Here is a 27587-nt window from a genome sequence, read left to right on the forward strand (position 1 = left end):
TTTATGTATTTAAACTAGTTGTTTCCTTACATTTGGTAACTTGAAGGCATTTAAAAGATGATTCCCATAAATAAAGAAGATAGCATGAAAGGCAATGTTATACTGTGTAATATATATATATATATATATATAAAGTATATATATGTATATATAATATATGTAAGATAACACAATCGAGTCATAGCTATCATAGCACTGTGTGTGTAATTCATCATTAAATGAAATCCCGTAGTCTCATTTTTGACATTTATGAAAAAAAGATGACTCAATATTCAGCTAAATTCTTCCATCCCTATACCTCCAGCACAGCAACTGATTGACTCTGAATAGTCATTGACCCTGAGCGGTGGGTGGTGTTTGCACAGGATGTGCCAGCTCCTTTGCAAAGACAACTTTCATTAAACATCATCTGTGACTGATTGGAGGCTTAGCAGATATTCAAAGGCCATTTTCACTTAGTAGAAAACCAATGAAGTTGTCAGTGTGAGTCGTGGCACACCGGCCAGCTGGCAGGTGTTGGTACGCCGTTTGCTGGATTACAGGTATTAAAAGGAAAATAATGTTACATTACATTACATTTAGCTGACACTTTTATCCAAAGCGACTTACAATCATGATACATTTATACACCGTAGATACAGCTACAGGGAGCAATTCAGGTCTAAGTGTTTTACTCAAGGACACATCAACAAGGGCCAACTCCCTGATTGAAAGACGGACCTGCATTTTGTTTACCACACACAATTCTCAAGATGAGACAGTATACATATGTATAAAAACAGTTGCTTGCCATTGCGTACTAATACATTAGTATTAATGTGGACCAAAGAGAAAGTTCTGTTCTAATTATTGAAACTTGTTTTAAATACTTAGATTCACAGATTCATAATATGACAGCTTCAGCGTGGTTCAAAAAAACGTATAAACTGATCACAATTTTGCAATGAAAAGAAGGCATTTGGGAGTTTTTCCTGATCCAATGTGAGGTCCTGGGAAAGGGATGTTGTATGTGTACAGATTGTAAAGCCCTCTGAGGCAAATTTGTAATTTGTGATAATGGGCTATACAAAATAAACTGAATTGAATTGAATTGAAAAAGGCGTAACACACCATTTAATGCAGATTTGAGCAGTTTGATCTGTTAAACTCAACCCTTTTAAAAGTCTCCCGTTCTCTTTGACCTTGTCAACGTGTTTTAGTGTTCTTGTGGTGTGTGTGTGCGTATCTACCAAACTAAATGTCTACATGTGCGTCACCAACACGGGCATATTCACACATGCACTCAAGAAGCAGCCTGTCATGGTGTTGATGTCTGGCCTTGCCTCTGTAAGCTGACATCAAGGTGGTGTGTGTTCTGTCAGCGCTCTGTGAGGCTAAGGAAAGAGAAGGCAGATCAGAGAGGAAGGCCAAAGCCGAGCGCTTCGACTCTTTTCCTTCTCCATTACCAGCTCGTCCTCCTCTTACACTATCTCAGCATCCTCTTCTAATCACGCTCTCTGTTAATATTTGCTAGAACTCGCACTTAATCTCTTGTTTGTTTGACTCCGGCGCCTTCTGTCTCTCTGGGTTCACTCATATTTCCCTGCAATTATTCGTTTAGCATGTGACGCGTCGCCTTTGCCAGCTTAAAAGAAGAAGAAAAAAAATTTGAAAGCAGAATGTCTCTTCACATTTTTTTTCCAGCTCACGCGTTTCCCTAAGTGCGGTTGTGCCCTACATCGTCCTCTTTACATATACCCCAAATTTTTTCCTCCACCAGCCTTCCATCTGTCTTGGCATCATCTCTCTTGATATTTACTATTACTCACACGTAATCTCTTTTTTGTTCATAGCAGTCGTTGACGTCCCCTCACATCCACCTCTGTTCTACCTCCTTTGGTGCCTCTTGTCTCTGTTCCCCCTCTGCCTTGTCATACAGCTCTACCTTTTCTCTCTTGATATTTGCTGTATATTAGATTTAATCTCCTGTTAGATCACTGCCTCCCCCTTTTCTTTCTCATCTTTTCAGTTTCTCTCATCCCCCGCTGTTCCCACTTTTACCCTCAACAACATCATTGTCATCTCCTTTCTCCTCAACACCAACTGTTTTTTTTTTGTGGACATTTACCTCTGATGACACATTTAATCTCTGTTTAAAAAAACCAACGAGTTTTTCCTCTCTCATAGCGTCTTTTCATGTTTTTCCCTTTCTTACCCTCACTTCATACATCCCTCCCCTCACCTCCATCCTTAAGGGGATAATCCACCATCCCTTTCTTATTCCCATTTCCTCGCCACCTTATTTACTGGTCGTCCTCTTTATTCTCTCCTCTCTCAGGTCTCTGGACCTGACTGGTCCATTGTTTCTGGGCGGAGTTCCCAACGTACCAGACAACTTCCCATTTGGCACCAGGGAGTTTATCGGCTGCATGAAGGAGCTGCACATTGACAGCAAGCCACTGGACTTGGCTGGGTTTATCGCTAACAATGGAACTCTCCCCGGTCAGCACGGCTAAGCTTTCCTCTTTTAATAAGCATGAGCAATGGCACATTTACAATGTCCATGAATGACATCTGGCACTTGTTTTTTTTATTTATAAATGGATCCAAATCATTAAAATTGACACACAAGTGTAATTGTGTTGATTTATTGTTGGATTAACAGAAAATGACAAAACTTTAATATCCTATCTTTGCTTATTGTTATGTACTCAAGGTTGTGTGTGATATACTATTTAAAAATTTAGAATGTGGATTTCAAAAAATCCATTTGAATCTTGAGATCCCACGACAGAATGCATTTGGAAAAGATTAACTCTAAATATGCACATTGGTTAATGAAAATACTTTCATTGAGCTAAAAATGTGAGGCCTTTTATTTCATGCAGGCACATTTTTGTGATGCCTTTTTAGAAACTTGATTGGTTATGTAGTGTCTTTATTGCCTTTCATAGGCTGCAGCGCCAAGCTTCCCTTCTGTAAGTCCAACCCCTGTCAGAACGGAGGAACCTGCAGGGTGAGCTGGGAGACTTTTTCCTGCGACTGTCCCCTCGGGTACGGAGGGAAGGACTGCAGCCACGGTGAGGGGATACTAGAGTTTATTTTTCATTCCAACATTTTCAACCATCAGCAAAGAAATATTTGGTGATAAATAATGAGACATAATTGCTAGTTTTTGTCTGACCTTTAGTGGACTTTAAATGTCAGCAGTAGTTATACTAACGCCACTTTAATTTGTGAATAATTTTTTTATGTTAAAATAAGGTTTTCTGGAAATCGCAGCGATTAGAATGTGAGCTGGTTTTATATATAGATGTAAATGTCTGGCTTTATTTCCTGTATATAATTGGACCTAGATAAACCTGGTGTGGTTTCCAACATTTAAGTGGACCTTCTGTAGCCCAGGTGGACTCAAGATGAGAGCTTTATCATTCATATCTGTCTTAGATGAGCACAGACTGTTAGCCCCAAGAGGAAATCATGTTGCAAAATTCTCTTGTGGGAAGACATTAGGTTTTGTATCTGTAATCTCAAGTGTTCAAGTTATTAGACTTATTTTGTGCTTGTCAACACAATCAGCTGCCTAAATTTGTGGGGCATTGTATGCTTTCATTTAGTCATAGACAGCAGACAGTCACAGAAATATGAGGGAGAGAGATTCGAAATGCCTGGGACTCTGGTGCCGCCAACGGAGTCAAGAATTTCTCCTCAGCGGCAATTGTTTAGAGTGCAGTTAGCAATTTGAGATGTGAGAATGGAGTTGGAGTCATGTACAGCTGGATTATTTCACAAGTAACCAGTTTACAGACTAATTTAAAACAAATGAAAAACAAAACAATAGCCCCAGAGGGTTCTCAGATTGTATCTCGACCAATGGTTTCCATCTCTTTTGCTCAACCAAAGCCTACTTGAGTGCGATTGGGCATTACTACTCGCACCACAAACGGAACCAGATTGCTTCCAATACCAAAAAGGTTGTCCCTTTGCTGACATAAACTGAACATGAATACTCAATAGAGATCATTCAGCTCCTGATCAATGACATCTTGAGGCTGTTCTAAGTTAACAGAGTAGTTCCGCGACACTTTTTATTCACTGTCTTTCTCTCAACCGCTATGCCAGTGATGCCACACCCCCATCGCTTCCTGGGTAACAGCGCCCTCTGGTGGGACCTGAAGAACGACGTAACTATCTCGACGCCCTGGTACCTCGGCCTGGTGTTCAGGACCCGAGCGCGAGAGGGGACGCTGCTGCAGGCTCAGGCTGGCCAGTACACCAGTCTGCTGTTCCAGGTGTGTGTGCACACAGACACACCCTGACTCTCCATTTCCCTTATTGTTAATCTGTACTAGAACATATTTCAACATTGAAATATCCCTGAAAATAATATTGTTTTGTTTTAATTTTTACCATAATTGTTGACTTCCAATGTCACGTCAGGCTTGAGAAAACAAGACCACATTTCCCAACCTGTTTATTCCTGTAGTAAAGCAGTTTCTGGCTGGAGGTTTTTCGTTCTGGCTCTGCTGAAGAGGATAAATAGATGTTTTTTCCTTTTACCGTTGGCAGAAGTTCCGAAAGGTTTAGCTGCATTTTTGCTAAAACCGAAATGGCGGCAGCATCATTTCCCACTTTTATTATTGTGGGATATTGTGTTTTAAATCAATGCTACATTTCCTACATTTCTACACCCCAAGACAGTATTGAACGAGCAGCCTCTTGGCAGGAGAGCAGCCAAGAGGCTGGATTTCAATTTCACACACGCTCGCTCGCACACACACACGCACACGCAGGGATGGATTAACCAACGGGCCTACCGGGCCCAGGCCCAGGGGCCCATGAGCTCAGGGGGCCCCTAAACCAGAGCCTCCGCGCGTGACGTCGCTGTTATTAACATTGTATTGATATGAATATGATGATATGACACGATGCGCCGTAGCCGGTATATGCTAGGCTTAAGTCATTCATGTCATGGTCATATAATTCGCGTTATGTTGTCTGCTCAGCTCCGGTATCGTTGTTCCATACGGACTGTTTTGTTAGCGATGTTTTAAAAAAAAGTAAAAAAATGTTGTTGCTTTTCTAACCCTTTTTTGCGGGGGGGCCTTGATACGTCCAGGCCCAGGGGCCCGTGGTTTCTTAATCCGTCCATGCGCACACACACACATATTCCATTCAATTCAGTTGATTTTGTATAGCCCAATATCACAAATTACAAATTTGTCTCAGAGGTCTTTACAATCTGTACACATACGACATCCCTGTCCCAGGACCTCACATCGGATCAGAAAAAACTCCCGAAAAATAGAAAAAACCCTTTCACGGAAGAAAAAAACAACAAAAAAACAAATATATGCAAACAGTCCTCTCTCAGTCTCCTCTATGGTATTCCTTTACGGTCTTTTCCTTTTTTCTTCTGGCCTTTGACTCTCTGTGTGTGTGTGTGTGTGTGTGTGTGTGCTCCCAGGTTATAAATGGTCAGTTGGTGTTCTCAGTGTCCCGTGGATCGACCAGACTGGTGCGTTTGCGGTTGGATCAGGTCCAGGTCTCAGATGGCCGGTGGCACGACCTCCAACTGGAGCTGCGAGACGTTCGCAGCGGCCGCGAGACGCGCTACGTTGCGACGCTACGGCTCGACTTTGGACTCTATCAGGTAATAAACAGGATTCAATCATTGAATGGAAGATTTTCAGGACAAACTGATTGTTCCAGCAACTTCGGATGAATAGATTTTATTTTTAGCCTTGAAAAGTATAAAATACTGTGAATGCAGTTACACAGTTTTCCTTATTCCTACTTCACTAAATCAAAAGGGTTTAATTTCCCATGACGATACATTTTGTGGTGCCTTTTTTTATTATGTCTATACTTAATGGATTCACAACCTTAATTGACTGTTAATTTGTAAATAGGCATTTTTTCCCCGGCTCTAATTCTTTGATTGATAAAAAAGAACGTGTCTAATGCATGTCTAATACATAAAAAACTCTCATTGGAATTATGAAGCATTTAATAGAAAGGAAGACAACAAATCTTTTTAATATCCTTTAATCAAAAATATCTCCATATTTTTCTCACTTCCTGTTATGGGCCAATACAGTGCAGGATTACACTGCTAAATATATTAGGAACACCTTTACATTTGATCTCAGTCTTAAAATCAAAGCAGGAAAGATTAAATAATTTCTCAGCATGGTTTTCAGAAATGTTCCATACATTTATTGAAACAAGATCAATCTTGCACAAAATAAACCTGTTGTCCTTTGCAGTTGTCTTGTACACAAATAATGTATCTTTACTCAGACGCTCTCACCTGTGATAGAAGTAGACTGGAATGTTGCGAAAAAAGAGACGACAAGGTTTACTGCACGTCCACGCTTTATCAACCTTTTCTATTTACAGTCGTTGATCAAGTTATCTCAGAACCTTTTTTCATTTATCATGCCCCACCCACCATGTATACACACACACACACACACGTACACACACGTACACACACACACACACACACACACGTACACATATTTTCTAACCCTGGATGGCCTCAGTCTCTCTGAAATATGAGTTGATGATCCTAGTTTCCCTAATTTGTCGTGGATTAATATGTCAAACTGTCTGTTTGATCACACGCATCTGTGTTTATTTATATGAGGTTTGTACATATGTGACAGACGCATTAACACTGAAAAGCAAACCCACTGTACTATTGTCATCTTTTGCTTTGTTTACACAAAGCGACAAGTTCTGTTTTTATGGGGATTTGATTCTTAAATGATTCAACAAATTATGCCGTTCATCTTTTCTTACTGTCGTCCACCAGGCTATTCTTCAAAGTGCATCAAGTGATGCACAGAGTAAATGGTGCAGAAAACATTTTAAAATAGGAAATTATTCAATATTGACGCTGCCAATTAAACAGCAATTGCCTTTGAAAGCTTTTGGCATGTGTGCAGCTATTACCTGCCAGATCTCACACTCTATTTTACCAAATTCCACTGCAGCTGAAACAGTAATAAATGGGGCTCATTGATTATTTTTAAATGATTATTGCCCGTCAACATTGCTTCACACCACTGTCTGTGTTATCAGTTGGATATTGACCTTATCCACAGCAGCTTTATTTACTGCCTCAATATTTTCATCTTGGAATATTACATTGTAAGGTAATAGTATTCAAATGATAACTTAATACTGAGTTGTATTCAGCTATTAAAAGCAATACTCTTTTCCCTTGCTGTCCACATCAGTCCTCTTACATCTCTTGCCTTTTTTCTCCCCATTAGGGAACAGTAATTTTGGGAAATGAAATTCATGGTTTGAAGGTGAAACATCTGCATGTGGGAGGAGTGTTGGGCTCTGGAGAGGTTCAAAACGGGATAAAAGGATGCATACAGGTAAGGATGGATGAATTGAATTGTTAATAAGGGAAGGAAATGTGCAAAGATATGAGTGTGGAATAGACTGATTTCAATAAATTAATGATGCAAAGATTCTATTTGTTTAAACTCTCTAAACATTGACCTCGCTCTCTTTCAACAGGGCGTTCGGTTGGGTGTGCGGCCTGACTCCCCTCCCCTGCCACGGCCGTCAAGGTCTGTCAAAGTAGAGATTGGCTGTAATGTCGGCAACCCTTGCGTCTCGTCTCCTTGCCCCTCCCACAGCCGCTGTTCCGACCAATGGGAGCGGCACACCTGTATCTGCGAACCTGGTGAGAGAACCGAGAGATGATTCTGATGCTGTCCTTGAGGAAGGGGCCTCAACATGAACACTGACAACTCCCAAACCGGACAACACTGTCGTAGCGTCCTGTCAATTACCAGGGAGCCCTAAAGCATATTCTGCTTTATGTTTTTTTGTTTACTCTAACTGGGATTATGATTTACTTAATGAACATCATGCTGTATTGAAGAAAACTCTCAGTATGATTGAGACCATAAACTTATGTTTACAATGTTTACTGAGGTAATAAATCAAGTGAGAAGGACTTCTTAGTGCAACTAGAGTAGTTATCCCCTGGTGGCTATGAGAAAGAATAAAGGTTAAAGGCACTGGTGCATTGGCAACATTTCAAATAATTAATTCATGGTTTTTAATCGTTAATATGAAGGCTAAAAAAATTATACCATCAACATTTTTGTTGCTGCTTTTCTCTTCCTTATTTTCAATTGGTTACTATTTAAAAAATATGTTATGATCCACATTTTTCACAATTTCTTTAAAAAAATGAATTGACTAATATTAAATTATGGGATTCATTGAAAACACAAAAGGCTTCTCAAGTATATGATTTTCCAACTGACATTTTGGCAAATCTACCTCATTTGACGTGAGATAAACTGGCATAGGTACTTGCGCCCGAGCTCACCTCTGTGCCATGAGAATGGTCATTATAAGTGCACATTCTGGACATTGGATGTGAATGAGATGTGTGAGAGCGGAAGATGAAAGAAGCCAGCTGACTTAGAGACACAGACAAATTGAATTATTATAATGCGGCCGTAAGTGCGTAGGTGTTTGCCAATGCTCTAACTGGGTTAAACAGATATTTGGGAATGCATAATGAGTTCTCCTTCACCTTCGACCGAGAGTAAGAGACTGACTGCGGGCTAAGTTTCCATATGTACTTAGTCAGGTGAATATAATGAGGCAGAATTAATGTGGAGGGCAAAACCTGATTATAAGGGAGGGAGAGAGTGGAGATGTAAAGGAAAAGAAGAAGGAAAACATATATTCTATGGAGAAAACTGGTAAGAGGAAAGAGCCGAAAGAGATGTGTGCAGAGGAGGAACAGAGAAACTGAACGTATGAATGATTAATGAAGAGTAAGGGTGGGTGCCAGAAATAGTGTAAAACAAACACCAAAAGTTTTGAGGTCAGAGGAGAGAAGAAGACAAGAAAGAGTGCCAGAGAAATCAAACAGCCTGAAAACACTGATGACACAATTGGGAATAGATCCACACACAGCTGGCATAAATGCATAAAGTGGCATATGAATCATAGAACTAAGGGAAATTAACATTACAGATGTGCACTCAGCAGAGAAAAGTGAAAGTGAAGGAGAGGATGAAGAATGGATATTTGATATTTATTTGACTGCTAATGATAAACCAGCTGCAGTTCAGTTCGATGGGTATTGACTAAACAGACTACACCTACCAAGCATAGATGATGAGAGGACATTACTTCATGATGAAAGGAGAAACGAGATACAATATTGAATAGCAAACTTGAAAATGCATTTCCTGCTGAAAATGCGTTGGAATGCGAACATTTGACATTTTGAAGCTGAAATAAAAAAGACAATAGCTGAACATAGCTGAACATAGCTAATAGCATGGCAACCCATTAATGGTTGAAAATAGCTGAAAACAGCGGAACAACTACAAACAACCGCTCATACAAACAACCTCACACTCCACATTGCGCTTCCTCGGGTCCTCAGCACTACACACTTAGTGGCCTCACACAAATAAAATATGATTTATTCATTGTAATTGAAAGCTGCAGTCTCGAACAGAAATTAAGTAAATTCAAGTACATGTTGCTAATAATTTCTCTCTTTCACTCTTCACTGGATGTCAACTTTTGAATGCATTAATTTTACAATGCGGTATTAATAGATAATGGTTTTATGTCAGGAACAAAGTTTTGAATAGGCCACAAACAGTCCTATTTTAATGAATAAAAAATAAATCAAGACAATGTTTGTCTGGGAACCTGGACTCCTTTAATCCAGCCCTGAAAACAAGTCGTGGTTATATGCAGTCAGAAACATTCGAGAAGTACACTAAGAGGAGGTACTTTCTAAATGGGCATATCAGTCACTTGCTTTGATATTATAAGATTATAAAGTAGAGCATGCATTCAATTGATGGAGACATTTTGCTGGTAACATTCTCAATGTTGTAAATTAGTAATTCAAGTCCTTCAGATATATTGAGTCTTACCCACAGCTTTATTTATTGCCAAATTGATTTAATTGACTTTTGTTCTGCACTTTGTGACACTGTGATAAGTGCAATATAACACTTTACTTACTTACTCACGCATTATCATTTTAAAATGACAAATAGCTTCGAAACAATAGGAGCGTTATATTGAACAACCCTCCACTCTCGTGTTGCATTTTTGTGATAGGTGGTGTCCCTTACATATATATATATATATATATATATATATATATTATATTACTATATTATTTGTGGCCAGACCACATTTCAATTTAAAGTTTTTTTGAGGAAGGGTTAAAGAAGAGAATTGGGGTTATAATTCTTGGTTATGTTGTTTGTTCATGTTGACTCTGGACTTGACTGAAGGTTGTGTCTGGTGGAGCAAAATAGTATAATATGATGGTATGTTGTGCGTTTCAGCTGAAAATGTCTGCATTACTAAGGTTAGACAACCTCTGCACCGAAGTGGACTTTGTCACACCTCTGTGACCAAACGGCCAAAGCGAACGTGTCCTGCTGACACCGGCTGTTTTCACACAAGAAGAGACATCTTCTGAGAGTTTTACAAGAAAGAAAAGTTTGGAAATGAGAGCACGAGAGTTGAGGGTGGGGTTGGGTGAAGGAGTGTGTGTTTCGCGGAGGATATAGTTTGTTAAAGTGAGAATGCCTCAGGCCTGACAACATGGGAGAGGAAGCAGAGAGGCGCCGCTATCCCTGTAGCATCCTGCACAGCCCGCGAGCTCATGCTAACACCATGACTTGTTCACATGGAACACACACACACACATCCACACACACATCCACACACACACACACGAAGCATATGCACAAACTTTATGTCCGTGGAATTATTTACTGTTAACACACACACAGACACTCTCTCATTATCATTATCTTTTCATCAGCACAATGAGCATTACAAATGGAGACTGTTAAACAATGGATGGGGCTTCGAGACAAATGAAATCAAAGTTTAATAAGCAGAAAGAAACAAAATAAATAGAGGTGTGCTCTGAATAATTCTCTTTTATGTTTGTGTTACTGTGTGCGCGGGGGCGTTTGTGTGTACGTGTGTTTTTAGCCTGGTGCTGAAACTCGCCCTGTGGCTCTCTCATGCATCTGCTTTGTAGCACCTCTGATTTGTCCAATACACACACATGACAAAGCACAGAGACATCTGGCCTTATGTTTGTTTCAGAGTACGTATGCATTACGTAAGCTTGTGCTTGTATGTATTTCCGTGACATTTGCTGCCAGTTGCTAAGTTGCTACAGGCTAAATCACTGTGGTGAAAAGTTGAATAATATCATATAAATTACAGTCATCTTGATTAATGTCTGCTTGAGTTCCTTGAGCTGTTTAAAAACCCATATAGAATAGATACGTTCAGGGTTTGACAACAGGAACTCTCATAACCGCTGCTTTAGTAATGAGCCATTTATCAATGTTCTTGTTTAATAGTGATTGAGAACAACACATGCCAATTGCTTCAGATGGAGTATGTCAGAGAAGTGCTTGATGTTGTTGTTTGTGGGTGTGGTGAGCAGCTGCAGTATATTAAGCTGGGACCCCCTGGGTGAAAGAGATTTATGAGTTTCAAGCTGTATTTCCTGTTTTCCAACCTACAGTAGATGCCAGATCCTCAAGGTGCTGAATCAGTTGTTCTCTGTGATGAAAGACTCCTCACCGAGGAATGTCATTTATCGATTAAGTTTGATATTAAAACCGAAAAAAGTACAGGTACGTGGCACTGTTGTACAGCTAAATGAATGGTACGTCTGAGAAACAGTATAGTGAGTTTTTTCTTCATCTTAGTAATCAGCTATTGGAAGAAAGTTTGACTTTACCTTGTATGATAATTTAGAGTATAGTTTCTTTCTCTTTTTTTCCACTGAAACCCATCTGCTCTCTTTTCAAATTTAAGGTCCCTTTTTTCCAGTTTTTTTTTTCTCCAGTCAAACCCACATACTCACGCTCTGGTTGATATCTGAGATTTTAACATAAATACACTACCGTTCAAAAGTTTGGGATCACCCAGACAATTTCGTGTTTTCCAGGAAAACTCACACTTTTATTTATCAAATGAGTTGCAAAATGTATAGAAAATATAGTCAAGACATTGACAAGGTTAGAAATAATGATTTGTATTTGAAGTATTAATTTTTTTCTTCAAACTTTGCTTTCGTCAAAGAATGCTCCTTTTGCAGCAATTACAGCATTGCAGACCTTTGGCATTCTAGCTGTTAATTTGTTGAGGTAATCTATTGAAATTTCACCCCACGCTTCCTGAAGCACCTGCCACAAGTTGGATTGGCTTGATGGGCACTTCTTGCGGACCATACGGTCAAGCTGCTCCCACAACAGCTCAATGGGGTTGAGATCTGGTGACTGTGTTGGCCACTCCATTACAGACAGCATACCAGCTGCCTGCTTCTTCCCTAAATAGTTCTTGCACAATGTGGAGGTGTGCTTTGGGTCATTGTCCTGTTGGAGGAGGAAATTGGCTCCAATCAAGCGCTGCCCACAGGGTATGGCATGGCATTGCAAAATGGAGTGATAGCCTTCCTTATTTAAAATCCCTTTTACCTGGTACAAATCTCCCACTTTACCAGCACCAAAGCAGCCCCAGACCATCACATTACCTCCACCATGCTTGACAGATGGTGTCAGGCACTCTTCCAGCATCTTTTCACCTGTTCTGCGTCTCACAAATGTTCTTCTGTGTGATCCAAACACCTCAAACTTGGATTCATCTGTCCATAACACCTTTTTCCAATCTTCCTCTGTCCAATGCCTGTGTTCTTTTGCCCATACCAATCTTTTCTTTTATTGGCCAGTCTCAGATATGGCTTTTCTTTGCCACTCTGCCTAGAAGGTCAGCATCCCGGAGTCGCCTCTTCACTGTCGACGTTGACACTGGCGTTTTGCGGTTACCATTTAAAGAAGCTGCCAGTTGATGACCTGTGAGGCATCTATTTCTCAAACTAGAGACTCTAATGTACTTGTCTTCTTGCTGAGTTGTGCACCGGGCCTCCCACTTCTCTTTCTGCTCTGGTTAGAGCCCGTTTGTGCTGTTCTCTGAAGGAGTAGTACACACCGCTGTAGGAAATTTTCAGTTTCTTTGCAATTTCGCATGGAATAGCCTTCATTTCTAAGAACAAGAATAGACTGGCGAGTTTCACAGGAAACTTCTTTTTCTGGCCATTTTGAGAGTCTTATCGAACCCACAAATGTGATGCTCCAGATAATCAACTAGCTCAAAGGAAGGCCAGTTTTATAGCTTCTCTCATCAGCAAAACAGTTTTCAGCTGTGCTAACATAATTGCACGAGGGTTTTCAAGGGTTTTCTAATCATCCATTAGTCTTCTAAGGCGATTAGCAAACACAATGTACCATTAGAACACTGGAGTGATAGTTGCTGGAAATGGGCCTCTATACACCTATGGAGATATTTCATTAGAAACCAGACGTTTCCACGTTTCCACCTAGAATAGTCATTTACCACATTAACAATGTATAGAGTGTATTTCCGATTGATTTAATGTTATCTTCATTGAAAAAAACAATGCTTTTCTTTGAGAAACAAGGACATTTCTAAGTGATCCCAAACTTTTGAACGGTAGTGTATATCTACCTTGTTTTTCAGTAATTCAACGTACATTAATAGTACTGCTCATAAATCACAGTATTATACATTTTGAAACTGTCTTCTAGAAAAATGACATCGTCACCCTGAAGTGCCCCATTCGACGTGTGACAAAGCAAAGGAGAAAGTAAGGTGGCATTATTAGCGAGCAACAAAGTCAATGTAGAGAGGATGTCGGGGTGGATTGATGGTTCTACAAAACATCTCACTTAAGAAGGCTGCGGTTCGTTTCCAACCGACAGTCAGTGTTTTTTTTAAAGCATGAACACGCTTTCCCGACCTTTAACCACATATTGTTTCCTGTAACTATAATGACAAAGTTCTCCTAACCTTAACCAAGCGGTTATTTTAACACAAACCATAATATGTCCTGACCTAATCAAATCTTTTTTTGTGTGCCTTAGTCAAATTTAAATCCCTTTAAAGATACCTTTAACTGGATCTTTATGGATTGTTTCCAACCATTTTCTTCCACTTCCAATATTTACAAGGGTACTAAAATGGATGCTTATAATTTCATATGTGAGCAATCACGTTCACACAGCACATATTCATTGGCCTCAATGTTCACTGGTGTTATTTTGTTTTCCCACCAACACAGTTTTGTTAGATGTTTCTGAAATCCACCATCTTCCACTGTCAGAGAGAAGACAGTAGGATACACAGAAGATGAATGGAGGTTTCAGTGACCGTGTTTACATGCATTCGAATAACTGGCTTAGTCGGACTGAAATCGAATTATCCGTTTCATGTAAACACCTTTGTTCGACTATGTGCGGTCCGACTACGATCCGATTAACACCCCTGGATAACTCGATCCGATCCGGTTGATAATTCGACTATCGCGGCATGTAACGGTGAATTGGATTAGGAACTGGACTTTGCGTCTTTGCGCATGCTTGAGATCCCGCCGCCCTCCTCCCTCCCTCCCTCCCATGTCGTGACCCGGAAGTCGAAAGAGACGATAAGTTGTCACTGCCAGCCTGGCCGGCAGAAAACAAACAAACAACGCCAATAGCGCCATTTGCATTCGCTGTACTCCTATTAACATCATGCAAGAATAGTAGAGGGATGTAGCTTCGCCTTGCTCTCTGTTCGCCATCTTTCTCGAAATGTTGATGTTGTTGTTGTTGGTTGTTGTTGGTCGTGGTGAAGAGGTCAAGCGGAAATGGCTGTATCACCACGAGTTGTAATGAAAACAGCGCCACCTATCGTATCGGATATGACATGCTTTCGGCCAATGATTCGAATTACTCACTGCCATGTATATTGGGATAATAGCAGATCCCCCAAAAGATAGCATAGTCCGACTAAAGCAAGATTCGAATTATACCATCATGTAAACACACTGATTGAACGGATGATTCATTTTCTCCTGATTCTGGTGGTGAGGAGAAGTCAAGCTAATGCTCTGCACAATAAAGGGCCTAAAACCAGATGTGTACAGCTCGAGAGCCATAACTTTCCAAAGAAGCTCCTGGACCCTGGCTGTGAAAGACAAAAACGCACATACACACAAATGATTTACATCTCTTTGTTCTTACAGACTCTCTCTCTCTCTCTTTCTCTCTCTCTCTCGTTCTCTCTCTCTTCCATATTGGTGTGCCAAGGCCAGTGTCATTATAAGCGTCTGAAAACAGCTAATGCTGTCGTTGCCTTCGTCAGTTGCCATGGTGAAAGTGTAAGGATGTAAAGGGCGAATATAAGTTGATTTTGTGTGTGTATGTGTGTTCAAGCGGCAGAGTTGGAGAACAACGCGAAACAAATGAGAGAGAGAGAGAGAATCATTTGAAACCTTGCATGTGTCTAAAGCTGCAATCAAGGCCACAGGCCTCACCTACACACACACACACACACACACGCACATACACACACACACACACTTGTCAGCTCTAGAGGGAGGAATTCAGACCACAACGAGCTTCACACACACTTTAGTCTAGAGAGACGACCTTCTGTTCAGTGCTGTCAAATTAAAACGGCGCCCTGAAAGCAGAAGTCTCCTGCTGACGGAGGCGAAGTGATTGTACGTGAGGCAGAGATCTGTGCTGGAGAGAAAGTCGGAGGGATCAGCACAACATTCAAGGCAACATGTAATATCTGACTTTTTAAGGTTGCAATGTTTTGTGCTTTTCGCAAAATGGTTAGTATTAATATGAATATTAACGTGAGTATTTGGTTTTGGAGTAGTTGAGAGGCTTTTAGAGGCTAAGAAGAACGTTCCTTTTTGGTCTCTAAAAGACAAAATATATATGGTCATAAAATTATAGTATGCATATGTATTCGTAAGTCTCGAAATGACAACAAACAAACAGCCGGGAAGTCCGAATCTGTGAATATCTTTTCAACTTTACCGAACTTAGTTTTGCCGTGTCCCTGACGTCTACGGGTTTTTACCACGCTAACAGAAGCATTGTTTGCTGACGTGAACACACGCAAAATCTACCATTATTTTTATTTTGAGTGCGCACTGATATGGAGCGCTCAGATAAATGTAAAGAGCTGTCGGACAATATGGCTGTAGAGTACACCTCATGACTCGCTTTCAACCAATCAGAATGCTTGATTTCATCTACCCGTAGAGGCTCTGTGTCTAGGGATCGCGTTGAAGTGTCTGACGGCTTCATTCACTGCGCTGCACAGTCGCACACTGAAGTGCATTGTGGGAAGTAGTGTGTGGTTCGTTGTGGCTCGCAGAAGTGCCGTCTTTGCTTTCCCTGAGGCAAAATCATTGTGTTTTTATGGTTGAGAGGTTGGCTCCTGCTTCCCGTTCACGGTGTTTAAACATGTTTAGTCTTTTATGGAGAGGACACAATATATTACTAAAGTCAATGTTTTTCTCTGTCAATGACGGCATGGCTTATTTGATGTATTGTTTTTCATTTCTGTTTCATCTTCATTTATGTCACAATGATACAACAGACATAATACAATTTTGAAGATCTGAAACCAGGATATTTTTGCTACAGGTAGCTTTTAGTTCTAGAAGATGTCATTACCGCTGAGCATTATAGCTCGAACAGCTACTGAAAGGCTGCAACACATCTAACGCCTCCTTGATTTCAGGTGAATCCTCAAATTATCATTTCAATAAATGGCAGCATAAGAGCCTCCTTTTGCATAGTTCCCAAAGATAAGTGTAATATTTGCTTCATGCTTGGAGTGTAATCGTTTGTGTTATTTGCTGCTGAACCGGAACGTTTTTTAATGACTTTTCTAGAGCAGTGGTGGTCATTTCCTTTCACAGGCAGCGTTACTTTGTTTCATTCTGAGTGACTGACAGCTCTGTAATGCAGCTGTGGATGGTTTTCCATGAGTTGGCCCAGCCAGAGTGAGTCGGAAAAGGGTTGTGTGTGATAATCCCTGTTTGATGTTTGAGACGTGTACTTGTGAACTGACAGGTTATTATTTCTGGTGCATTGATTGGAAATAGAGTGTAACACCCTGTTCTGTTTCTCCTGTGTTCTGTGTCTCCTATGTCTCCTCTGTGTCTTCTCTGTCTTAATTGTTTAATTCCCTGCACCTGCCCTCAGCCACTCTTGTCTCGTTACTGTCTGATGTCGTACACCTGTTTCCCCCCCCCCCCCCTATATATTGTGTCAGTCTTTCACTTGTCTGCTGTTGGATTGTCGTCTCTAGTTCCATGTCCTTTTCCCGTCGTCCTGTCCGTGTTCCTGGTTCTGCCCGTTGACCCTGCCTGCCCTGAACCTGGATTCTCTGCCTGCCCCTTTTGGACCTTGTGTTTTTGTAAACTGTTTTGCCTCATTAAAGAGTGCTTTTTTTGTTATTTATATTGCGTCCAGCCTGTCACAAGAACCTGACATAGAGGGACATTCTGCATCTTTAGATTTCAATAGTCGTTGTGCACAGACAAGGGAAGTCTTCACGGACATGGGGAAAGCCTGAGCCTCTGTCGTATTTCCTGTGTCATTATTTTGATTTTCAAAATAAGCCAATTATTTAATGCGTTGCTTTCAGTGGTAAAAGACCAGAATATCAATCCGATTTACTTCACTGATATTTTAATAAAAATGTACTTACAGTGAAGCCCCAAGTATTTTAGTAAGTTACCTTGAACTGAAAAATGTATGTTATTAGTTGTCCTCTCAATGTTTTTCCCAGGCATCCATAGCAGATGTGTTCTGTTTAGGCAACTCAAAGCATTTGGTAAAGGTTATGGAAAGATTGTGGTTTTTGGAAACACTTTTCGAACATTTAACCCCAAAAATAGCGAATTTGTTCTATATAAATGCATTTTATAAAAGACAGCATTGCATATTTTCCGAGGTGGTGTTTGTATTTGACTTGTAAGGAGACCGTGATTGTCAAATTTAGACAGGCGCCGATACCACTATCGGGTATCGGGTCTGATACTGTTCTCATGTTCCCGTATACTCATACCACTACTCTGATTCAACCACACCCAATACGGCAACATGACGTTAACCTCTCGTCCGCTAAGCCTCATAAGCCGCCGAGCTGCGACGATAACCCGGCACACACCCGTCCTGGAGAGTTAGCACAATGTTGCGTGCATTGTCGTGGACACGTGCAGCCACTTCAGTCCCCGCCGCACCAATTAGTTCAGCTGCGAGGTTTTCAGCTGTGTCCTCCTGGCTTGCTCTCCCTGTACCGTAACGTTAGGGTGGATTCGCTCTGTTTGTATCTGAAAAAACTCAAGTTTAATGCTACAGCATTGGAAATAAAACAGGATTTCAAAGGTATGACTGCAACTGTAATGGTATTATTCAGTACTCAAATGTAAGTACTTGTACTTGGTTATGTAAAAATGTGAAGTTATTCCTTCCTCTCTTTTATCGCGGAAATTGTCTTCAAACACATAGCACACATTCAATAATCTTCAGAGGGAAGGACATCTCTCACAAGAGAAGAATACAGTTCACTCTTATACTGCCCCAAAGTCAAAGAAACCACGAACGAAAAGCGCCTGTGCTGCTTATACAAGACGGTCAACGGGTCCGTTGCTCCAACCATGACTAATGGGAACTCTCTCTCTCTCTCTCCCTCTCCCCAAGGTTACTATGGGAGAGGCTGCACTGACGCTTGCCATCTGAATCCATGTGAAAACGAGGCGCAGTGCCACAGGAAGCCCAGCTCTTCTCATGGATACATCTGTGACTGTGGAGATAACAACTACGGGCAGTACTGCCAACACAGGTACACACACGATTGACTCAACATTTGAGCTCCGGTTTACCTGCGGGATGTCAGTAGGGTCTAAACATATCGATGCCGCTTGTAGCTCAGATACGGTCTGTTCCAGTGTGTGGGTGTGTGTGTGTGTGTTTGTGTTTGTGTGTGGGTGTGTTTAGTTCTGCCTTGTTGTCCCCCATCTCCTGTAATCCACAGTGGAATGAGTGTGGGTTTACCGTAATAACACACACACACACACCAATGTTATCTGTGTGTGTGTGTGTGTGTGTGTGTGTGTGTGTAACACTGCATGAAGCGAGCGTGACCCTGACCTCACCCCATGCTCCCTTCTTTCCTGGCCCTGCAGCTATGCTGTCGTCACATGATCTGTTCTTTGTGTGTGTCTCTTCTTTGAATCTGGTTGGTGTGTGTTTTCACAAAGACACACACAGTCCTATTGTCATCGGCTGATGAAAAATATGCCTCTACTCTCTCTTTTTATTTCCCTTGATGTGCCTCCCTCTCTCCCCATGCTTCTTCTTCTTCTTCTTCTTCTTCTTCTTCTTCTTCTTCTTCTTCTTCTTCAATGAAGACGACCCAATTTAAAAGTTTGGTTCATTTATCATATCTTCCTTCTAACTCTCTTTAATTACATGATATGTTATTAGATGATAATATTGATACTGTATTAATTATCCTTTTTTAAGTTAAAGTACCGAAAATGTCCAATATTGTTTTTGAAAATCTGTGCTTTTAAGAAAATAATATACAGACAATAGTATACTGTCTACCTGTAACAATAACAAGCAATCATTAGCTGCAGCCCTGCCATGCCCAGGTGACTAAACTAAGATCACGTTAGCTATGGTGATACATAATCTTAATAATCAATTTGAACTAATTTCATGAGAGCACAGGTTCCTGTTTAGACGCAGCCTATGTTTCCTCAGTTCTGATTGGACGAAGCATTTGTCTCTCTGGATGTGTTTGTGTTGCCCGTAGAGTGTTTTAAAAGACAAGAACACACAGCGTGGAGAGACGCTTCATTTGGAAAGGTGTGGAGACGGAACAGAACATCTCTGGAGAAATGCAGTCAATCCTAATATTCTATTGAGATTACCTCTGCTAAACTCCCCATAAGGAGCAATAAAGACACAGGTGTGAGAATCTGCATCAGCTGTGAAAAGTGATCATCTCCTCAGTGATCCTTTTGACACAGAGAACACACATTATAGTAAATGAGATGTGAGCAAAGAGAATGGATGAGAGTAATACAATCTGAGGTGTGTTTTAAATCCAGCAGTTTAGAAAAAGACGGGTTTAAGATGAATTATTAGCTACCTTTTTCTAAAACATCATTTTTCATATCTTCGCTTGTCATGGTTACTATGACTCAACATATGCTAAATGCATATTCTTTCAAGTCTTGTCTTACTGGCCTTTTCAATGGCCAAAGCTTATTATCTTTAGTTTCTCCCTGCACTTTTCAATCTCAATATTTTATCACCTTGATCCCTCTCTTTGCTTCCTCTGTTTCTCTTTTAATTCTGTTTCAAACTCACAAGTTAGTTTTTAGTTAGAAGTCAGAATGAAAGCTGGTTCAAATAAAGGTTTTGATTCGCTCTATTACTTATGTATTTTTCCGTACTGATTCTCTGTCTGTCTGTGTGTGTGTTTTGTGTGTGTGTGTGTGTGTGTGTGTGTAGGATTGATCACCAGTGTCCCCGGGGCTGGTGGGGATCTCCGACCTGTGGGCCTTGTCACTGTGACGCCAATCAGGGCTTCGACCCAGACTGCAACAAGACCAGTGGACACTGTCACTGCAAGGTAACCAAGAGACATGAACACACTCACGCACATGCACGTGCTTGTGGATCGAATGCTGATTTTGCTCAAGTGATATGTATAGTGTATAAAAGGGCTGTTGGAAACAGTGATTATCAACAAGCATAGTAGAGCACCTGCCTTCATTTCTTCAGCAAATTGTCCCCATTTTTAGTTGATTATTATTAACTAGAGAGTTATTCGTCATATTACAGAGCTTTTGGACAGTAGCTGTTCTAATCTCTTTTGAATGGTTACAGACCAGCTAGTATAAATTTGTTTTATACCATCATCACATTGAATGCTGTTAGGATTAGAAGGACTTTGGGGGTGTAACTCCACAGCTCACTTTGGCTTTGGTTTAAGCCAGACAGTAATCATCTCAGTCTGATGGTCTGACGGACTAAGCCAGACACACAAACTACATCAAAAACATGATACACACATCATTCCTACATATTGATTTATCTGCCTTGTGTGAATACGCGAGTCTGTATATTGATATGTTTGTTTTGCCAGGAAGTTTAACCCTGTTTTATCCCGTCCTTAATCTGATTTTTTGACCCTAATCTTTAATCTCTGATATTGCCCCTGAACAAAGTGCTTAACCTCATGGTGCCCTGTTGTCTTTTAGCTCCTTGTTCTTGATTCTTTGAAAAGTTAAGCTTGAAATAAAACACACAACTCTGTATTAAGTGTTACAGTGACTCTGTGTTTCACGTGAGAAATTCAACTTTAAATAGATAATAATGTGTTTTGTAATTAGTTAAAGAACCCCTCCAGACGCATTTAAAGACATAAAAGAAATACTCTGAATTCTGAGAATAATACATTTCGGCCCGATATGTTTTTTATTCAAAAATCTTCAATTATCTATTTTAATTTAAATGATATTGTCCTTCTTCCTGCAGAACCCAGAGTCTACGAATATGTACATATTTTTTCTATTCAGAGTTCGAACTACTAAGCTTAAGATGTGTCCCACATCTCCGTGTATGTGAGCGTGAGGTTTGAAGTTGACACATCACACACGTCTGTTAGTTGTCTCTTGGAACACGTTGGCCTCCAAACTTGTTGCATATCATGCTTTTAGGTGCGCGCCTTAAATTACGCTTTAAGGACACACTGAGAAACCTTTCTACCTCCAGCAGATTTTTTTTTTTTTAAACACACAGTGGTGATACACCAAAGTGAATTTAAATTTAAAACAAGTTTTTTAATAAAACAGTGATGGTAGCACCATCATTCTGTTTTCAAAATGCAGTGCTGAAAATATATATTCTCAATCAAATTTAGCAGACTAAATAATGTACTTCTTTCCTTCTCTGGCTCTTCTGCGCATCCTACATGGCTTGATAGTATTGTATTCATGTCTCTGTTCAAGCCATTATACATATCTGGCCCTCATGCATGTAATGATACAATTGTTGACACTATTCTTGGCCTTGTGATATTTTCCATGTGTTTGACTGAGTTTGATCTGTGTGCCAAATAAATAAGTAATGCATAACCTGTGTGTGTGTGTGTGTATGTGTGTGTGTACACATTCAGGAGTTTCACTATCGTGAGCGAGGCTCTGACACCTGCCTGCCTTGTGACTGCTACCCGGTGGGTTCCTTCTCGCGGTCATGTGACCCAGAGACGGGCCAGTGCCAGTGCAGGCCTGGCGTGATTGGTCGCCAGTGCAATTTATGCGACAGCCCTTTCGCTGAAGTCACTAATTCAGGCTGTGGCGGTGAGAATGCTTCTATTCTTTGATTCAGATATTTTCAGAAGGCAACTTAATTATTAATAACAAACAGCAAGTTGGCTCGTAGAAGGTGAGCCAACACATTATTGTTTTGACTAGAGGACCGCAATGTATGTGAAATTACTATTTCCACCAACCACTTTATTGTAATGAATAAAAACATCTCGCAGTGCCTATGTGGGTCATTGAAAAAAAGAACCAAATGATTGACAAAATGTATCTGCTTTTGACAATAGTTTGCCAAGTTCAATTTGAACGCTTTGTTCTCCAACAATAGCCGACATTATGTGTAACCTTCTGTCGTAGAATTTTCCCTTTGACAGTGGTGCAGAAAACTGTCAATTTTCAAGATGGATTTCAAACCAGTAAATAATCTATATATACAAACAGATGTGAAAGGTAAATAATGATGCAATACTGAATGTCCACCATAATTATTCATAACTGTGTAATCATAGCATTTTGGCTTCTTCTTTTGTTCTGTCTTTAAAAAATTGGCATTCTTGTCATACAAACCTGTCCAAGCATACAATAACGAAGAAACTATTAAGTTTAGTGATATTCATCTTCCAGTTAATTCGATCTATCTGTTTTTCTCTATTTTGCTGGTATTTTAGTCTCTCGCATTCATTTACCTCCCTGCCTGTGCCAAGTTAAAATAAAAAAGTCCACATTATTACTACATTCTTATTATGTTTTCAATCAAAAAGTTCATCAAATGATAAGCATCATTTTAAATAATGTTCTTTCTCTCTACAGTTATTTATGATGGTTGTCCGAAGACCATCACTCAGGGGATCTGGTGGCCTCGGACCAAGTTCAACCTTCCTGCAGCAGTGCCCTGTCCCAAAGGCTCTGTCGGTCCGTACACACTCAGACACATTGGCATGACGATGTTATATACTCATATGCCATCTAGTCCTTGTGAAAAGTCTTCCTGTTCTTCCCCCCACAGGTGCTGCCATCAGACACTGCGATGTGGAGAGAGGGTGGCTGGAGCCAGACCTTTACAACTGCACCTCACCTCCATTTGTGGAGCTCAATGCTGCTGTATGTAGAGTAAAACCACGAATACATTTAAATACAGTATATATGTAAATGTCTCCATGGGTCCCAAAACTAACCTGGAAAAGTGCTGAATCCTAGGATGTTCTGTTCAAATCAAATCTTTCAGTTTGCTTGAACACCGTTACCTCATTTTGTTTCAAATTGTTACGGGAACCCATCTGTTGATAGTTGGATGTCAACTTGGAAAATCAAAACTCCAATTACGGGAGTCTAATGTTCCTTTATTTATAACAATAGGATCAGTGCACAGACAAGTTCAAGTTAAAGTCAGAAGTAGACCAGCTTTAAACTTGTGTATAAAAATATCAACACGATTGGGTAGGACATAATACGCTAATTCCAACAAAGTACTTGCAAGTAACTGCAGATATTTTATGAGAAACTTTGAAAGCAACAATACCTCTTATAGACATGCTATCGTGTTGCTTTGCATATTAATATCGTTAAATGCCAGTAATTCTAAAATACATGTCAAAAAGTTGTTTTGCTTCACATTTTCATGTGTGGTTGCTGTCTGCATATTCAGCTTGATTCTCTGGAGCGGAATGAGACCGAACTGAACACCATCATGGAAAAGAAACTTGCCCACCAGCTCCGTGACGTCACCGAGGCAACCTCCCGACTCTACGGCAATGACTTGCAGATTGCTGAACGGCTGCTGTCCCGCCTCCTGAGCTTTGAGACTCAACAGAGTGGCTTCGGGCTCACGGCTACCCAGGATGCACATTTCAATGAGGTAAGGAGGAGAACACATGACTCCAATGATCCTTTTCACTCATTTTCAGACTCTCTGTGTGCTTTTACTCTGGTGTTTGCTGATGCGTTTCTGAAGAAGGGTGAGAGCAGGGAGAAGTTGGGGCAGGTGTAACGTTTTACAGAAATGGCATACAGTTGAAGACATGGGGATACACAGTGGTTTCCATTAACAAGGGTTGTTTTTCTGTTATGATTCACTTCAAGAAACACCTTCGGGTAAAGAGCAGCACTCTCATTTTGACAGGAGATAGAGCTGCGAGTCAATAGTTTTTTTTTTTTCTTCTTCCTACCTGAGTTAAATAACTCAGAAGGATTAAAGTGACAGCCACGATAAGAACTAGTGGTATTCTCTGAATGTGAATAGAAAGGTGCTTCTATGCTTTCTGGACCAGAGCTAACTGGACCATCCTTTATGAAATGATTGCGGCAGCAACATTTTAAGCAACACCAATAACGTTGCAACCTTTGAAGCCTCACTTTAATTGTACCGCATCGAGGTTGTCACTGGATTCAGTTCTGATGCGTTTTTAAGTTGCTTAAAAACCAAACATCTGTAGCCTTGTGCAAATGCAGATACTCTAAGCACTGCGCTGGTCCTTGTGAAATCTAACACTCTTTCTGTTACTTCATGAAGTCTTCTTTTGAAGTAAAGGAAAAAGTGGTTCGGAAAAGATGTAGGGCGTATTTTCCTTGACTTTTATGACCACAGCCAGAAATTATTGGGGAAATTATTTGACACAACAAACACTACTAAGAGTCAGAGAAAGATGTCAGGAATTGTCAAATAGTTTTGATGATTATATATGATCACATTTAAACTACAACTATTAGTAAGAGGGCATGTTGTGAAAGATTGTTTGAAAGATGGACAAAATAGTCAAGTGTGAAGCTAATAATCAGTTGGTGCTGTTGATTTTAATGAAACTCTAAACATGTTATGAAACGCATCACTGCCACCGTACCAGCTCTGTTCGGAACCAACTTTATCGGCATTCTTAATAAAAAAGAATCCAAACTAATGACAAATTGATATTTGATTTGTTAATATGACATTTAACTTATTTTAAGAACTAAACCAGATTTCCACTCAACAGTGTATTACTTCCAACTCTGCAGAGAATCTGCCAGAAAACAATAATATCAGCCGTTATTTAAAACAGCAGATATGATTGATATAGTGAACTTTTATGGGGTACAGACCTGGCGACGAGATGGTACAAAGTGATGTATTTTCTCTGAAATGGGAGGTAACATTGCTATGGCAATGCAGTGACAGTAGCTCATGAAATACTGCAACGTGTCATCTCCCCATATTAACTGACAGAGTCTCATTTTACCTGATACGAGTGTTTCAGCTTAAGATGCAGGAGCGGAGACAGAGTTATTTTAGCTGGTTGCCGTTTTGACATAAAGGCACCAGCAGACTTCTCCTTATAATTGTTATATAAATATTTAGCTTACACTTGTCAGCCAACACACAATTTTGTCTGACAAGAAATATGTTGACCATACAACATAAAGTAAAACCCATGTTTTAGCTGTTAAACTACTCAATTTACTGGCTCTTGTTTCAGTAATTGGCACATGGCATGTCACTATGGAAACACTTATGCAAAATTGACATGTTGACGATAGTATATTTATTTTCATTCATTCAGTTTTAATAACCTATCTTAGTCAGTGAAAAAAGCATCCGCGCACAAAAATCTGCGCAAAATTCTATTTCATACTTTGTTTTTTGATCAGAGACCTTCTACAAGTCAAGATTCACGCAGGTGAATGTAGCAGCACTCAAGGTTAAAGAAGCATCACTTGATTGGCCTTAATGCAGAGAACGGGCATCAATCAGGTGAACTTATGCAGCTACACATTCAGGGTATTTCTTGATAATCAGTGTGCCACATGAACATCAGAGTTTAATTATGGCACCATATCAGAATATAACTGCCAATGGCTGTGGAATAAGTCATTTGGCATGTGGATGAGAGGGCACTGCCAGACTGCCATTGGTTAAGCTGCTACACATGCCTTAGGTTGCTTTTCACTGGTCTGTAGAAACCCTCAAGGAAAACTAAACACATTGAATATATAAAAAATGTACAACATATACAACAAGATAGAATATGCAAAAATGGAGATAAATGGCAAGTAAATATCAGCCATAACTAAACATAGAACATATTGATCCCCTGAGTGATGGTCTTTGGACAACCATCATAATTAACTGCAGAGAGAAATAAATTAAAATTATGCTTATCATTTGATGACATTTTTAATTGAAAACATAATAAAAACGTTCTACCAATGTGAAAATGTTTTAAGTAAATTTACATGAATGCGAGAGACTAAAATGCCAGCAACGTATGAAAGGTGGTAATTTAAAAGTGGAAACTGGAAAGTGGCAAAGCTCCACAGAAGAGAACAGATACATCATGTTGAAATTATCATTCAGACCCAGTCTTCAAATCACATACAATATAATATATGTAGTGTCTTTGAGAATCAATCAATACACTATCACGAAACATAATACCACGATCCTCAAGTGTATAGGATGTATTGGTACACCTCTATAGTAGCAGTAGCATTAGAAGCAGTGATGAGCTCCAGCTCGTTTATGATTAATTAAAAAAGGGTAGTTTTACCTTCTCTCTTTTTAATTATTTTTTTTACAATTGCCCCAGAGAAGCATTTCACAATGTATGATAACATAGATAATTTAGCCACCTGATGACAACTGTAGCCACACCGTGCAGTGCTGAAACCATCCATGCTGCTGTTACAACTAAGCACAGTTGCTATAGAAACTGAGTGAATGTGATAGTAGCATGCCATCGTTCGATTCAAAGATTGTCTTTTTGTAATTATTGTCACACATTTTTTAAGACTTTGCTGCATAAACCTTTTTTTTTCTTTTTCCAAAACACAGAATTAATGGTCATTTACATTTTTGGGATTCTTGCATCTGGTTTATGGCATGAGGTGTAACCACCACGTAATATCTTTTCTGCTATAATTTCAGTGGGTAGACAAGTGTATCTTTTCCCTCTGAGGTGAACAATAACATAAAAAGCACACACCTTTATCTGGTTTAATACACACTTGTTGCAGATGCTGAATTCCCACATACACAGTGGCACCAGTTATCTCACTGAAGAAAGGAGAAAAGATGCCATCCTGTATGATATTCACTTCCTCTTCTTACAGCAGTAAGGGGATGACTCCTTAATCACAAAATCAAAAGAATAACCAATATTGATTTAGTTTTAGTTTTCCAAGTCCTTCATTGGCAATGTCAAATGAACATGAGCATTTTGTTGGGGCACTAAAAAGCATCACAGTCGGATACCATACGCATAATACAGTACACCGCTTCATGTGATCAATATATCATCTTTGGCTAAACAGGACAGTTGCTATAGCAACTGTTGTGGCTGGATTTCTTCCTTTTTGGTCCATT

The 27587-nt window shown here is 40.0% G+C and overlaps 1 protein-coding gene across 1 annotated transcript in view; it reads left to right on the plus strand.

Annotated features, from left to right (window-relative positions):
- Positions 1–27587, plus strand: part of celsr3 (cadherin, EGF LAG seven-pass G-type receptor 3) — a 105029-nt gene that overhangs the window by 48360 nt on the left and 29082 nt on the right. Inside the window, exons 9-20 of the mRNA XM_056422351.1 lie at positions 2318–2481; positions 2934–3059; positions 4102–4271; positions 5447–5632; positions 7263–7373; positions 7519–7687; positions 18612–18753; positions 20436–20556; positions 22105–22288; positions 23063–23164; positions 23259–23353; positions 23898–24107. Coding sequence (XP_056278326.1) covers positions 2318–2481; positions 2934–3059; positions 4102–4271; positions 5447–5632; positions 7263–7373; positions 7519–7687; positions 18612–18753; positions 20436–20556; positions 22105–22288; positions 23063–23164; positions 23259–23353; positions 23898–24107 — 1780 coding nt within the window. The remainder of the gene's footprint in view (positions 1–2317; positions 2482–2933; positions 3060–4101; positions 4272–5446; positions 5633–7262; positions 7374–7518; positions 7688–18611; positions 18754–20435; positions 20557–22104; positions 22289–23062; positions 23165–23258; positions 23354–23897; positions 24108–27587) is intronic.

This window comes from Pseudoliparis swirei, chromosome 9 (assembly GCF_029220125.1).
Source record: "Pseudoliparis swirei isolate HS2019 ecotype Mariana Trench chromosome 9, NWPU_hadal_v1, whole genome shotgun sequence".
NCBI lineage: Eukaryota > Metazoa > Chordata > Actinopteri > Perciformes > Liparidae > Pseudoliparis > Pseudoliparis swirei.